A 15,416-nucleotide genomic window follows, 5' to 3' on the forward strand; every position below is an offset into this window, starting at 1 on the left:
GAGCATCTCATTAAATCTGGACCACCTGCTGGGGGTCACGTGGCAGTGGAGGCAGGATCCAAACCCAAACCCATCAGCTACCAAAGCAAGGGCTTTGGCCAGCTTCTCCCAAAGAGCTGAGGTCCTGGGACCCAGGGCACATGTCCACCAGTCCCCAGGTCCAGGCATGTCGTTCTTCGTTTCTGAAAAGTAGTGGTGTCCTGTGAACAGCCCTGATGGTTCCTGTAGTGATCGGTGTCTGCCGTGGGCACCTCTACCCACCGTGCTTCGGCCCAGAGGGCGTTGGCTGAGGGGCTCGGTTCTCAGCCCCTGGTCAGCTCACAGCAGCCCTGCTGACCTGTCCTGCTCGTGCCCTCCTCTGGTCTGGCTCTGCCCAGGCCTCCTGGGGAGGGGCAGAGGAGAGTGATGTGAGCGACATGGAAAGCTCTCCCTAGCTACGGGTTGTATTGTTCTCTCTTTTTTTATTTTTATTTTTTCATTTTATTTATTTATTTAGAGAGAGAATGCACACAAGTAGGGGAGGGGCAGAGAGAGAGGGAGAGAGAGAGAGAATCGCAAGCAGGCTCCATGCTGCCATCACAGAGCCCAACGTGGGGCTCCATCCCGTGAACCACGAGATCATGACCTCAGCTGAAATCAAGAGTCGGATGCTCAACCGACTGAGCGCCCCTGTTCTCTTTTTTCGCATAAACCTATCTTTTTGAGGTCCACGATGGTCTGAAAGTGAAGCTATGCAGTATTTAGGGTGCTCGGATTTTAGAAGGCAGAGTCTGCAATCCTGCAGGGGATAAGATTTCCTTTTATGCCACTAAATTGCCCTAAAATAGAAAGGCACTGAGTTCCCCATATCCTAACAATTATTTTTCGATAAATGACAATCTTAAGCTCTTCCCTTGACAAGAGAATGCTTTTTTTGCATGATTTCTACAGGGTGAACTGCTTGTTATCATACAGACTTGTAAATATGTATCGAACAGGCCTTTCAACGCTGCCATCGTATAATTTACTGCTTTCTTTTAATTTTGACAATGAAACGATAGCAGTATGCGAAGTGGTTATTCTTCATGAAAGCTACATCGTGTAATTGCTATTATGAGATTTTACATGAATTGGTTATGCTTTTACCTTGAAATGGATTTTTTTTTAATTTCCTGATTTAATGAAAAGTGACAGGAAACATAATTAAGGCAAAGAACAGAATCTGAGAATACATTATCTTGAAATATTTCACAACGTTAACTTTATTTATTAAAGAAGACATCTTACACCTACATAGCATCTGAAATCAAGTGATTTTGGTGTGCTTTTCACCATGAATCACTGCCGACACGTGCTTTACTTAAATTAATTTCACGCGTAGAGAAACTGAGGTACGGAAGCAGCCGGGACATCTCTGCGCATTTCCCACGGGCCCACGGCAAGCATACGTGTGCCCACCACGGTTCGGGATGCCGTGGTCTGGTGCCGTGGTGGAGTTTCTGTGCACAGCCTGTCGCGTCTTCCCAGCTTACCCGTGTTGGGCGGCTTGGGAGGGCCAGGGAGCGGTGGCCACCACTGTCAGTCACCCAAGCCTCCCAGGGCAGCTGCCCAGGGAAGGAACGTGGCCTCTGCCCAGTCACGGTTTGTCCCGTGCAGCGAGGCGCCGGGCGGGGGGGGGAAAGGGGGACGCACTGTGCGCACCCTCATCGCCTGGGCTCCGTGTGCTGAGCAGAGCCACGTGGGGGGTGAGCGGCAGGGGGCTTCATGCTCTCGGCCAAGGACAGTCCCTTCGTGTACAACAAGGGCTCTGCCCTTGTGAGCTTGTCCTTTGTCCTCCTTGTAGACCCTTCCCAAACCCAACGGCACCCTCCATCAGATGGCGCGGAGCTCCGGTCCCTCTGACCGAGGCCTGGGTTGTCTCCGTCACATCGCCAGGGTGAGGAAGGGACGCTCAGCCTCAGACTGACCCTCCCGTCCCCCGGTCAGTGTTGGCCCCGCCCAGGCTGCCATTAGCTCCCAGGGGCAAGGATGGTGCCGTCCCGGCCCCTTCTTGCCACCTGCTGGACTCACATGCATCTCAGGGGCCAAGCGACTTCTCCCCTGTGCGCGGTCAAACACCAGTTGCACCTGAGGCGCCGGGCACTGACGTCAGCCATCGCCCCTCCGCCACGGCAGGCCTCCGCTTCCATCAGGGTGACGCCCAGCTCCCTAGGCGGGGGAGGGGTGAAGACACGGGGCACGTTTTTGGCTGTTGGCTGTAGTAATAGTCATTCTAGCCCCTGTGCACCCACCACCTGCCGGGCACGAAGAGATGCGTGTGTACCGACGCCATCCGTCTTCGCAGCAACATTCGGAGTTTGCAAGGGCCGCTTCCTTCCCAAGTGCGTCTCCGGCCCCCGTGACCCTACCCCCAGCCTCGAGGGGCAGCGTCAGCCCTGCGGAGCGACAGGGGCCTTTCTCCCCATCCCTTTCTGTCCGGAGGGCGGTCACAGCTGGGATCCCTTTCCCTCCCGACCAGAGCACAAACCTGCACAGGCTCCGGGAGTCCAGAACCATCTGCAGCCCAGCATCAGGAGTCCACTTCCTCTCCTTGTGGTGCCCCTCTGTGTCCGCGTCTTCACAGAGATGAGAAAAATAACACCATACGAGTTGGACGGAGGGGCTAAGAGATGAAAAAATGCCTACCAGCCTATCGCCATGCAGCCTTTGAGACATTTTTGCCTCAGTCCCCGTGTATAGTGCTTGGAATTTAATTTTTTCGAATGCCTGCTTCTTTCTACTCCTACACAGGGGTCCCTCTGCCCACTCTCCAGTGGTACAAGGATGCCGTCTCCATCGGCAAGCTCCACAATCCTCGATACAAGATGCTTGCGAGCGGAGGCCTGCGCATCCAGCATCTGCGTCCAGAGGACTCCGGAATCTTCCAGTGCTTTGCCAGTAACGAAGGAGGGGAGATCCAGACCTACACGTACCTGGACGTCACCAGTGAGTACTGCCCGTCGGGAAAGACAGGCCATCCGGGCTGCGCCCTCGGGCCAGGGCTTCCCGACTTTTGGCTGAGTAGCATCTGCTCAGGTCAGCGGGCAGGGCGCAGTGGCCACGGCAGGGGCCCCGTCTCAGGCGGAGAGCAGCCCATGTGCTAAGCCCCTCCGCAGCCCCAGCAGGTACACCCTGCCCCCACATCCTGGTGCCCAACCTGCTCTTACACAAACCTTGATTTTTCGGCGCTCAAGCCGTCTTCTCCGCTGAGAAGTAGAAAAGAACAATGTGCGTTTTTCTGGACAGAACTGGAAGAACTCTTCAGTGAATAGCTCATTCCCAAGCTTTTTCTTTTGATCGCTTTCCCATTTTTTATATCCATTTTCTATTTTAGTTTTATTGAACAATTATAGTTCTTCTGTAAGTTTCTTTTATTAGCCCATTAACAGAAATACTTTGGCACTCTGTCTTTGAAAAATAAGATAAAGGTAAAGGCTTTCACTGTATCTGTGGGTTTTCTTTTTCATCTCCACAGCTGTAATATTGTTCTTCTAAAATGAAGCGGAATTTAGTGATGATGGGATCATACCTTTCACGTTTGCCCTTTTGGAGGCAAAATGCTGATATCCTCAGGTGTGAGAGCCATTTGAGAAAGCAAATCGTGTCAGTTACGCAGATGGCTCCTGTCTGCCAGAACGAATGAATTTAAGGAATCGTGTGTCTGTTTTGGTACGGTAGGGACCACTTCCTTGAATCTTGCCCAGGGGTCAAGTTTATCCTCTGGTTTGGACGACTGTAACAGTGGAAATAACAGTGGGTACTTAAGCCAGAAGCTGAGTTTTGATCAGTTAGGATTATTTAAAGCACATCTTAAAAGCGCCAGCCGGGAGCTTGTGGGGCTTTTCTTTTTCTTTTTTTTAGCCTGCATTTTAATTTCAGTGTAGTTAACATACAGTGTTGTGTCAGTTTCGGGTATACGGTACATCGACTCTACGATTCTGTTCCATCCTCCGTGCTCATCACGATGAGTGTGCTCTTCATCCGTCACCTGTTTCCCCCATCCCCCGCCCCCCTCCCCTCCGGCAACCACCAGTTTGTTCTCTGTCCTTGAGAGTCTGTTTTGAATCGGTGTTTTCGTATTCTTGGGGTAAATACCCAGGAGTAGAATGACTGGATCACAGGGTAGCTCTCTTTTTAACTTTTTGAGGAACCTCCGCACTGTTTGCCACAGTGGCTGCACCATTTGCATTCCCACCAGCAGTGCGAGAAGGTTCCTTTTTCTCCACATCCTTGCCAGCACTTGTTTCTTGTGTTGTTGATTTTAGCCGTTGTGACAGGTGGGAGGTGATGCCTCGTTGTAGTTTTGTTTTGCATTTCCCTGATGATCGGTGACGTTGAGCATCTTTTCATGTGTCTGTTGGCCATCTGGATGTCTTTGGAGAAATGTCTGTTCATGTCTTCTGCCCGTGTTTTTAATTGGATTATTTGTTTAATTTAATTTAATTGGATTATCTGGTTTTTTGGTGTTGAGGTGTAGAAGTTCGTTATATATTTTGGATGCTAACCAAAATATCAGTTATGTCATTTGCAAATATCTTCTCCCATCCAGTAGGTTGTCTTTTGGTTCTGTTGATTGGAGCAAACTTTTTCTGTAAAAAGCCAGATAGTATTTTCAGCTCGGAGGGACGTGGTCTCTGTCACAGCCACTGGCTTCTGCTGTAGTGGCGTGGGAGCGGCACAGACAGTACTGAGCAAATGGACCTGGCTGTGTTTCAATAAAACTTTATTTATAGAAGCAGGCAACAGGCTGTCGTTGCCTACCTTTCTCTAGCGAGAGGCTTAGGACACATTCCTTAATTCTCAGCCTCAGTTTTATCACCAAAATTGAACCATCTCAGCCCAGTTCACAAGGTTCCTCCAAGGATCAGATGGGAAATTTAGATGAAAAGTGCTACCAAACTGGTTACCATGGCAGCTGGAGATTGAACAATAAATACATGATAATGATACTGCTACATTCTCTGTTTTGTAAGTACACGGTTTTGCAAAATAGGCTTTTATTTCCAAATTAAAACCCTTTTAGTGAAAAGAAAATATAGTAGGTAAAGCAATCAATATTTATTCGTTCATTTCACAAACATTTAATTTAGCATCTCTGTCAGGCACTTGGGTCTGTCAGGCTCGGGGATGGAGCTCTGAGGAAGACACACGAGGTTCTCACCCTTCCAGGGCAGAGGTCATGAAGTGGGGAGACACGCAGGAGAGGAGGAGCTCGTCTAGCCAGGGATGAGGGCCATGAGAGGAGACAACAGGCCAGGCCCATGGTGACCCGGGAGGCACCTCTGAGGGCGCCCAGGGATCATTCCCTGAGACGGGACGGTGCGGGAGCTGAGGCCCGAAGGTGCAAAATCTTGGGGGATGTGCGTGTCATGGGGTGAGGGAGGGGACGCTGCAAGTGCCTTCGAGGAACAAGCTTGGGGATACAGGAGCCAGGGGTCATGGTAGGAGGTAGGCTGGAGGGGTCAAGGGCCAAGGCCCAGCGGGAGGCTTTCCAGGGCCTCCGGCAGGGAGTGGTGGGGTATCCTTCATAGGTCCCAAAGGGCACCCAAGGCTGGGTGTAGAGCGGCCAGCGCAGGGAGGAGCGGAAGGCTTGAGCCCAGGTAGGAGGCCGCTGCACTGTCCAGGTGGTGGCCCCACAGGTGCAAGGAAGCAGAGGGCTCTAGGCTACGCTTTGGGGATGGCACCCATGGCACCTATGAGGTTCGTAGGGACTCCCGCCTGGGGGAAGGCGGGCCGGCAGCAGGATCTGCTTCCCCCCGGGGAACCCCAGCCCAGGCTCCTGTTGGGCCCTCCCAGGGTTTGGGACACACAGATCCCTGCTCTTCGGCGATTTCCAGTTTAATCATTCTCCAAGTGGTACACAGTCAGGTGAGCCCTCGCTGAAGCCGGCCTGAGCCGCCCTGGCTGTCTCGGTCCGATTCCGGGCTCCTGAGAGCTGGAGACCCGTGCCGGCCCCCCAGGACAAGAAGGCCCCCCAGCAGTTGGGCCCACAACACTTCCTGGAAATCCTTTACCGAAGGGCTTCAAATCTGATTATTTCGTGAAAGTGTCATCTTGTGGTTAATATTTAATAGTCAAAAATTAGCTTTTTCTATTTTTTAAAGAGTAACGAAGGCAAGCTTGTTAGATTTATCTAAATAAATGTCTTTCGTCTCATTACTGTTCTTCTGAAACAGCCCTTCCTGGGCCCCGGCACTTTGCCACCGCGTGTCCGTTACATCACGGACTGGGTTTCTCTCTGGGTTATAAACACAGATCGGCAGCTCCTGAGGGACAAGTAACTGAAGGTTATAGTCACTGCTGAAAGGTTTTCATCTTTTGTCGCTGCAGTTCTGTGTAATTAGTCCTATAAAAGTCCATATGGGCCACCCCCAGCAGGCGGGTCTGGGCTCGTCCAGGGGGCACACCCTGAGAATGTCACTGTTCGCTCCCGCTTAGATGTCGCCCCGGCGTTCACGCAGCTGCCAGTGGACACCACGGTCACCGACGGGATGACAGCCACTCTGAGGTGCGAGGTGTCCGGGGCGCCCAAGCCCGCCATCACGTGGAGGAGAGGTGGGTAGCCTGCGTGGCCCCCATAGCCTGGCCACCTTGGGAAAGGAGCCCCTGGGCCAAGGCTCGTGTTCTCAGCCCCCTACCCCCACCGCCTGCCTTCAGTCAGTAAGGATGAGTAGCCGTCTGTCGAGCACCTGCTGGGTGCGGGTGCCGGGTGAGTAAGAAGGACAGTGCCCTGTAAGCTTCACAGAGCTTACGTCTCCAAGAGCAAACAGACTTTTTCCAAAATGTGTGAATATCGCTGTGTTCTGCCTAAGCCCTTCACAGGCCACCTTAGGCGTGTGAGGGGCTGCCTGAAATATAGGTACTGGATCTGGAGAAGTGCTTCCAGGACTCAGTTTCTCCATTTATGAAGTGAAGGCAATATTCGAAATGAAGAATAATACCCTTGTTTCTTTAAGAAAGAAAGGTGCCTAGGATGCACACCTGAAACTAACAGGATATGGATGCCATTTGTACCTGGTTTTACAAAAGGCAGAGAGGGACGCCTCAGTGGTTCAGTCACTTAAGCATCTCACTCTTCATTTCGGCTCAAGTCATGATCTCACCATTTGCAGGATTGAGCCCCATGTTGGGCTCTGCGCTGACAGCATGGAGTCTGCTTGGGATTCTCTCTCCCTCTCTCTCTCTCTCCCCCTCCCCTGTGCATTCTCTCTCTCTCTCCCTCTCTCTCTCAAAATAAACACAAACATTAAAAAAAAAGCAGAGAAACCAGAGACTGGATTCTGCCAAGGCTCAAAGTCTGAAGCATTCATGGACACCAAGACTCAGAAGGACCTTCCAAGATCCCTTCCCTGTGTGTAACTTAGCAGAGTGACGTCAAAGGCAGAGAGCTTTACTAAAATAGAAAAGCGGAGAGAGGGAAAGATGGTTCTAGCACAGGCTCATCTGACACGTAACCCTCTCCATTCTACCTGTTTTCCGTCCCCATGAGGAGGGGCATCACGTCATGGGCTTTCTCTGTGGTTCCCAGGCCCTTCCACACGAAGGCACACATGTCCCTCAGTGAACAGCACACACGATCCATTCTTAACAAATATATGCTGACCTGTGTGGGTTCACACAAATGAGCTGGTCACGCTCGGAGCGCCCTCCTCTGGGTGAACCACGTAGAGGCTTCTCACCTCTCCCAGCATGTGACTCCTGCACCCAGACCAGAGCTGTTAAACATGCAGGTCAGTAAGCAAGAGGGGGTTCTTCTCTTTTATGTATACATTTTTTCTCCCAATTTAGAATGTGTGATAGCTTTGTATAGAAAATGTGCAGATGTATACAGGTATAAAGAAAAGTCAGAGTCAGCCACCAAAGAACAGTCGCACACATACACGGACGTAACTGGTTTAACCCGTTTTCTCAGTATTGCACAATTAAGATTTTCTTGGTCTCCGTCATCCTAAATAATGCGAAAGGAAACTGCTTTGGTTATTTTTGCACATACGGTTTCCACCTTGTTATGATTATTTCAAGTTATTTTCTTGGTTTTGGTGCTGACATTCCCGTTTCTCTACTTTTCTTCAGGGAAACATATTTTGGCCAGTGGCTCTGTGCGCATTCCTAGGTTTATGCTTCTGGAATCCGGGGGTCTGCAGATAACCCCCGTCTTCATCCAGGATGCTGGCAACTACACCTGCTATGCCACCAACACGGAGGGGTCCCTGAGCGCGTCTGCAGCACTGACTGTGTGGAGTAAGGACCACAGGCCACGTGGAACCTTCTGTTCATTATGGCTTAATCATCATGTCAGCTGTGCTTAGGGGATGTCAATACGCCCTTGGACTCTCTAATTTAATCAAAAGATAATGATTATTTTTACAACTAATTTATAGAAATCTGTTGAGTAATTAATTTTTCAGTTTCTAAAAGAATAATTAGAAAATGTATTCAAAGATTTAATGGGACATTTCAGGAGAGATTAAAGATTGACTTTTTAAAGTCAGTGGAGTAGGAGATGTTATCCCAAACTAGCCCAAACAACAAAACTGATAGGTTGATTAATTTTATAAGCATTGTGTAAGAATTAACAGTTAAGAGTCAAGAGATAACATTTTATAGAAAGTATGTTTTTTCTGTAATATCATTTTAACCAACTAAAACACTCTTAGTATATTAAACATGAGTGTTTTTTATATCTTAGGAGTGAATTGAAAATTTTTGATTTCTCCAGCTTTTTGTCTTTATCTGTAACACAGGTTTCTGAACTGGAGAATGATTTGTTTTCCAGACATAAGGATTCATTACCAAGTATCTCTGCCCCACCTTTAACTTCACTTCCCGGTGTACTTTTTCATCTCTGCTTCATCCATAATCTATAGGACTAAAAAAAAAAATCGTTGTTCAAAAAAGCAAAAGATAGTGCTCACTGATCTTTGTAAAGCTTATCTCTATGAAGAGAGAAAAATTTAACTGGCATCAGTGACTCATTTGTCCAAACACCGTCCTTAAAGAGAACCTGAACTATCGTGCTTTATTTCATGTCCACTTGGTTCTCTCTGGTACAGTTTGTGTCCACTTTGAGAAATGACCCCTTCTAATTTATTTAGGTGTTATAAAAACACCAGGACTTTTAAAGAGGCACAAATTCGAATTCCCCCAATATTCTCCGGTACCAAAAAAGAGGTCTTGTCCCATCTCGTGGCACACTCCGTTGACCATTTCTGATTTGTCTTGCGTCCCTAACATGTGAACCTGACATTTAACAGCTTGTGAAGAACTATGTCTGCGTCTCTGTAGGTCACCCTCCAGAAAGTTCTGTAGATCTGCTAAGATTCAAAACCTCGCAACACTAGAGTGATGGGCGTGCTCTCGGGGAGCCTGCAGAGCACGTCCCACCCTTTACCTACTCTCTTCTGTGCGGTTGCGGGGGATTCCCCCCTCCCCCTTCCGCAGACACCCAGTTTAAAGCTCAGGTCTTTTCTGGGACACCGCGCTCCAGGCGGTCAGGCTGGGCCCCGACCTAGTCTAAGGACTCCCATGTTCTGGGCTCTGTTCCTTGGGGCCAGAGCAGGGTCCAACTCACAGGTGCACGGTGGGGGGGTTCACCGGCCACAGGGCTGTCGCCGGGCCTTTCTTGGCGAGCCACTGCACTTCTGAGCGCCACTCTCTAGTCCTGGAAGCTGGGAGTGGTGCTGTCACAGACCCCACGAGGTTGTGTGAGCATTAAATAGAACAATACAAATGGAAGCACTTTGCAAAGTCATGACGTGCTATGCAGACAGCAGAAATGACCAGAATGTTAATAATCTTGGGAAAGAACCACGGTTTTAACCTAAGACCGCAGAACCTAATGAATATTTGCATACGGTCTGCGTTCTCCTCAGGAGGGTTGAGAGGCTGGGGAGCAGCCCCAGAGGGGAGGGGAGGCCTGACTGCCCTGGCCGCGCCGTGGAGAGCTTGCTTCCAATTCCCTGAGTGCTTCCATTTACGTTCGTTTTGCCAAGATCAGAGAAAACTTGGAGGCTTTTATGTTAGGTGACCAATTCATTCCCCCCTGAGGGAGGAAAGTCTCAAGCATGTAATTCTGTCTGAGTTGTGACTTGTGTTTTCCCAGATCGTACGTCCATCGTTAACCCTCCCGAGGACCGCGTGGTGATTAAGGGGACCACGGCCACTCTGCACTGCGGAGCCACTCATGACCCCCGGATCACTCTCCGGTCAGTTCAGTCACTCACAGCGTTTGGGGCTCATTCATGTTCTGGGAGCTTAGGAGATGAAGTTGAGATGCGAAGGGAGAATTTGGGCAACTTTGATTTCAGCCGCAGATCCCTGATTACGGCATCACACGGTCTTGGGCTCCATCATTAATCACACAAATCCCATTTTCCACTCCAGCCTTATGTATTATTTACAGTGAGCTATGTTCCACTCCGTGGCTTCAGTACAGCTTTTCATGATTTTTCTGCCAAGGTTAATACACTATCTGTAAAACGTACTTGTCAGGGGCTGATACTTAATGAGAGAAAAATCCGGACAGATCGAATAGGATTTCAGCAGCGTTTATGCTGGGCTGTGTAAGACTTGAGAGGGGTTCCCTCTGCTCTAGAGTGGTTTCATGGTGAGATGGGGAGTAAGGCAGACCTGTACCCAGAGGAAAGGCGGCCACGGTCACCTCGTGCATGTAGAGGAAAATGCGCGTAAACACGGGAACTAGATGCCTTGAAGCCTCACTGAAGGGATTGTAATATCCCGTCTTTGTCCGAGTTCAGGCAGGAGGGTAATGATGAAAACTGTGCCCCTCTGGGGAAATGCAGGGCAGCAGACACAGGTGACTGGGTGGTGAGCTTCTTCCCAAAGAGCTGCCACCTTCAGAATAGTTTTTAATTTTCAGAACCAGCCCTGAAAATAAATCCAGAGAGAATGATACGGTCATCCTAGAATTTTCAGTCTGGCCTTAGCCCAGCCAGAAGGCACACATTTAGCCAAATGGATAGACTCAAGATGCCTTCCTTCCTTCTTGAACACCTCACTGTGAGCAGAGGGAGGGGCCTGCTGCCACATACATTTTTTTTTTTAATGTTGATTTTTGAGAGAGAGAGAGAGACAGAGCATGAGCGGGGAAGGGGCAGAGAGAGAGGGAGACACAGAATGGCAAGTAGGCTCTAGGCTCTGAGCCATCAGCACAGAGCTTGATGCGGGGCTCGAACCCACGAACTGTGAGATCATAACCTGAGCCGAAGTCAGACGCTTAATGGACTGAGCCACCCAGGCGCCCCTGCCGCATACGTTATTAACTGGATTCAGAGACTGAGCTGTTTGCTTACTCTTCTTGAGCAGACGTTTGGCAGATCGTGAGTTTCTGTGCTTTCACCCGGCTCTCTCGAGTTCCCGAGAGCTCAAAAACCAAGTTTGGTTTAGTTGCAAGAATGTCAAAAGGAAAACCCACCAACAAAAACGAACAGGCCAAAGATTACCGAGAGAGTCCATGGAGGCCGTCTTAAAGATGTTGCCTGGAAAAGCGCACATTCATTTCTAAATGGTTTGGGAGCAGGATTCCAGAGGAGGGAGAAGGACAAGCTGGTTTTCTGCAACTGTAAGAGCTCACCCGGAATCCCTCTGGACCTTTGCCGTTTTCTCGTAGCTTTATATGTGTGAGTAAACAGAACCGGAGCCTCCTTCCGGAGGGGTTTTAGGTGGCTCACTCTTGGGGCACCGCTCGCCCCAGGGTTCCTCTGCTCTGAGAGCACCGCCCCTAAGGGATGATCTCAGCTGAACGTCATACCCCAGAGCGAACGATTTATTCATTTCCTTCTTGGGGGACTACGTCTGTTCTGTCTCAGGGTAACTTCAGATAAGCGGTTTATTAATGTCTATGCTCTGTGCATGTTAAACCTTTAAAGAGCTGGGTACATTTTGCAAACCTGAGCACATTATTTTGGAAAGGAAAGCCAGTTATGTTCCGCTGTCCAGCAGTAAGTGGTGACCCCTGACCACTGACACCAAAGGCCGGCCAGGCTCTTAATTGATTCTACATTTGAAAAGAAAAATGTGCTAAAATTGTCATAACTAAAGCATTAAATGAGAAAGAGGTGCAGTTTTAAGAAAACAAGTTTATGGGGTGTGATCTTTTTCCAGGAGTTGGGTAATTCCACTCTGAGGAGTTCTGGGACGGTCATTGCCCCCTATCCAGGCAGCACCCCTGTCCTCCAGGAACATTCCTGGGCAAAGTGCGAGGTACAGTGTTAGTAAGTGACATGTGTGATCATGACACTGTACAGACTTCCCGTCTCGAAACCCAAAGGCCAGTTCGGTGTTCTCAGTGATCTTCACAGACCCATTTTTAACTTCAGCATCTGTTTTTGTCTTGTGGCCAAGATATCTGGTTGCTTTTCTTTATTCTTTCTTTTAGATATATTCACATGTCATGAAATTCACCCATCTAAAGAGCACACAGTTCAGTGGCTTCTGGTTCAGTCACAAGGCCGTCGGTCGCTCACGGCCCAGATCCTAACCCTCTGGCTTGATCCTAACTGGAGAGCTTTCCTAACTCACGACTCCCTGCTTGGCCCACAGCTACGTGTGGAAGAAGGACAATGCAATCATCACCCCATCTGGCAGTTCCAGGATCGTGGTGGAGAAGGACGGGTCCCTTGTCATTAGCCAGACGTGGTCGGGTGACATCGGAGACTACACCTGTGAAATCCTCTCGGAAGGGGGGAATGACTCCAGGACGGCCCGGCTGGAGGTGATGTGAGTGTTGCCGCCGTGGAGCGTTAACCACCTCCTGATTGCTTGCAGCGCTATGGTCAGCCATCCCGAGTCCAAGTGGCTATTTTTAGCGCGTGTGATGCCACTTGGGTCCCCAAGCCAGCCGTCAGAGGCCATGGCCTCGTGCCTCACAGGCATACAGGCTTACTTACGGGTTTTGTTGGAACCTGGAAATGAAAACATTCCACTCTTGGTTCAGATGGTTTGGTACTTGGTTTTCACCCTCCTATTATTACCTTATCTCCCCCGTTGGCACCATATCACCCATTTACCGCAGCGCCCGTAAGCAACAGCCTACTTTGCCACGTGACGCCCACAGAACTCGGTGAGGAATGTCAGGCCAGCCCACTGAGGCCACACCATTCGGTGACAGCCAGGTATGTGGCGCGCTGAGGTCAGCACCACCTGCCTCTCTGTGGGTAAACAGCTGCTTTCCGTGAAGTCTTTGGAAATCCTGGAAATGGCAAGCAGCTGATCGAGACCTCCTGGGGGTCCCGAGGGCCCAGGAGGGAAACCACTGCCTTCCTCCGTCTCTGGGCCTCTTTATGCAGCTCCTCTCTGTTCCCCGGCAGGGGCTAAAGAGCCTGCTGACAAATTTCCTTTTTCTAATATGTAGTTATTTGTTCTTTAAGAATGGTGCCTCCCAGATAGTCCCTGAGCACAACCATACCAAAGTAAGATCTGCAAACAAAGCAGCAGGGTAGGGGCTCCAGGGGTGCAGGCCAGCAGCCCCGGCTAACGTGGGCCGTGCAAGGCCATTAGAAAAGGCCGTTTCAGAGGTTTTTCTTACTGGTGTCTGCCCACCTCAGTCCAGGAAGGAGTCTATAGACAGAAGCCACTCCCTGAACGTACAACATGAACAGTCTGCATACAGAGCCAAGCCTCCAGCCGAGGGGGTTCACGGGAGAAGGATACTTGCTAAGGGCTCAGCACATGGGCTCCTGGGTGTGTTGCACACACGTGTGAACACATGAACAGATGGCAGCCTGGCCTAGCTCTGTTTCTGGGATTCCACGGGTTAATGGTGTTTAGCAGCTGGTCAAGAAGAGCCTTGAATTGTGCCTCCAGTACCCGGAAAGGCCTGTTCTCCTGCCTAGTTGGCATCTGCAGGGCGACTCCTTGTTCTTGTTCGTACGGTGGGTCACCTGCTGGGAGTGAAGGTCATCCCGGTTAGTCACCAGACAACAGGTGCCCCCAGCCCCCGGGTGGGCGGGATGTCTGCGGGGGTCAGGTGCTGTGGCCCTGCAGCTTTGTGAGTGTGCGTGAAGTGCCAGGTGTCCCCACCCCACCCTTAGCCGCTGGACCTGCCAGCCCTGGGCCCTTTCTGCCCTCCTGGGCTCACCTGGTCCTCCACCCAGGGCCTCGGGCTGCTCCAGCCGTGTTTTCTGCCATCGCCGTCTGAAGGGCCCCTACCTCTTTTAGGGCTCAGCCACAGGGTCACCCCTGCGTGGGGACCCCAGGGTGCCTCACGGTTTCCCAGCATTTGCTTGGACTTTCTGTCATAGCACTGATCGCATGGGCTGCAAGTGCCCGTGTTCACTGGGCCTGTGCACCGGAAGAGCCTGTTTTCACGATGCTTTCACTGCTGAAGCAAAAACACCCGGATGGCAGGCCTTGCATTTTGAGTGGCTCACGATGCTTTGGGACACCACAGGGGCTCCGACGTCCGTGTCGGGTGGTTCACGCATGCTTGAACGAATAAATGTGTGTAGGTTACCAGCCACCGGCGGGGCTCCTCCCGATGGGGCCCTCCCTCCGATGCTCACATGCCCGGGGCTTCTCCCTCCGGGCACACAGGCTCATGTTCCACTGCGGGGAGCCAGCCCGGCGCCCAAACCCCCTGTCGGATCTGGGCCTGTGTCCTTCCTCCTTCCATCATGTTGGGAATTGTTTTTTTTTTTTAATTTTGACAATATTGGGAGTACACATCCAGCACATTCACACGATCCACTGTGCTATTCACATTTTTAAAGCTACCTATGAGAACTCTTAGATCATCCGTCATTGGTAACAAATAAATGAGTGTTAGCATTTCATAAGGACTCTGTCAGCAGAAGCCAAAATTGCATGCTTCCAATGCAGGGCATGCTTTTTATTCTGCGCTACCTCTATGGTCTACTGATTTACATATCTTCCCTTCTATTTGCTTATTTGATTTCCTCTGAGTAAAATACATTTTTCAGCAAATGTTGCCATATCTATAAAATAATAGGCTTTCTGTAATGGTAAGACACCTCATCTCTAAATATAGAAATATTTGCAGATTTGTGATTCAAACCAATTGAGGTACAGCGGGTTACAGAACTGATTTGGAAGACAGCGGTTCCTTATGAATTGTGAGTGTAATAAACACTCCACTCTTGCAAATCTGAATGAATTGAGGAAGTTGTAGGTTATAGCCTGGTCTGTCTTTAGATCCAGATAGGTCTTAACTGTACGACATCAGTAATGACAATAGTAATGATAATAGTCGTAACTCACGATTGAGGGGCATTTTGTGCTTCTCGGAGAACTTTCAAATCAAGCTCGGTAACATTTCTGTGATTTACTCTGATGACAAAAAAAAAAAAAGAAGAGGAAAGAAAAAAAAAATCTCATACTGCAGAAGTGACTGAGAGGTACTTACAGCTAAATAGTGTCCT

The 15,416-nt window shown here is 49.9% G+C and overlaps 1 protein-coding gene across 2 annotated transcripts in view; it reads left to right on the forward strand.

Annotated features, from left to right (window-relative positions):
* SDK1 (sidekick cell adhesion molecule 1) overlaps positions 1–15,416 on the forward strand; it is a 553,233-nt gene that overhangs the window by 325,774 nt on the left and 212,043 nt on the right. For both annotated transcript variants that reach the window (XM_045047350.1, XM_045047351.1), the window contains exons 9-13: positions 2,770–2,964; positions 6,457–6,573; positions 8,092–8,259; positions 10,121–10,223; positions 12,580–12,756. In XM_045047350.1, coding sequence (XP_044903285.1) covers positions 2,770–2,964; positions 6,457–6,573; positions 8,092–8,259; positions 10,121–10,223; positions 12,580–12,756 — 760 coding nt within the window. The remainder of the gene's footprint in view (positions 1–2,769; positions 2,965–6,456; positions 6,574–8,091; positions 8,260–10,120; positions 10,224–12,579; positions 12,757–15,416) is intronic.

The sequence above is a fragment of the Felis catus genome, chromosome E3 (genome assembly GCF_018350175.1).
Source record: "Felis catus isolate Fca126 chromosome E3, F.catus_Fca126_mat1.0, whole genome shotgun sequence".
Lineage (NCBI taxonomy): Eukaryota > Metazoa > Chordata > Mammalia > Carnivora > Felidae > Felis > Felis catus.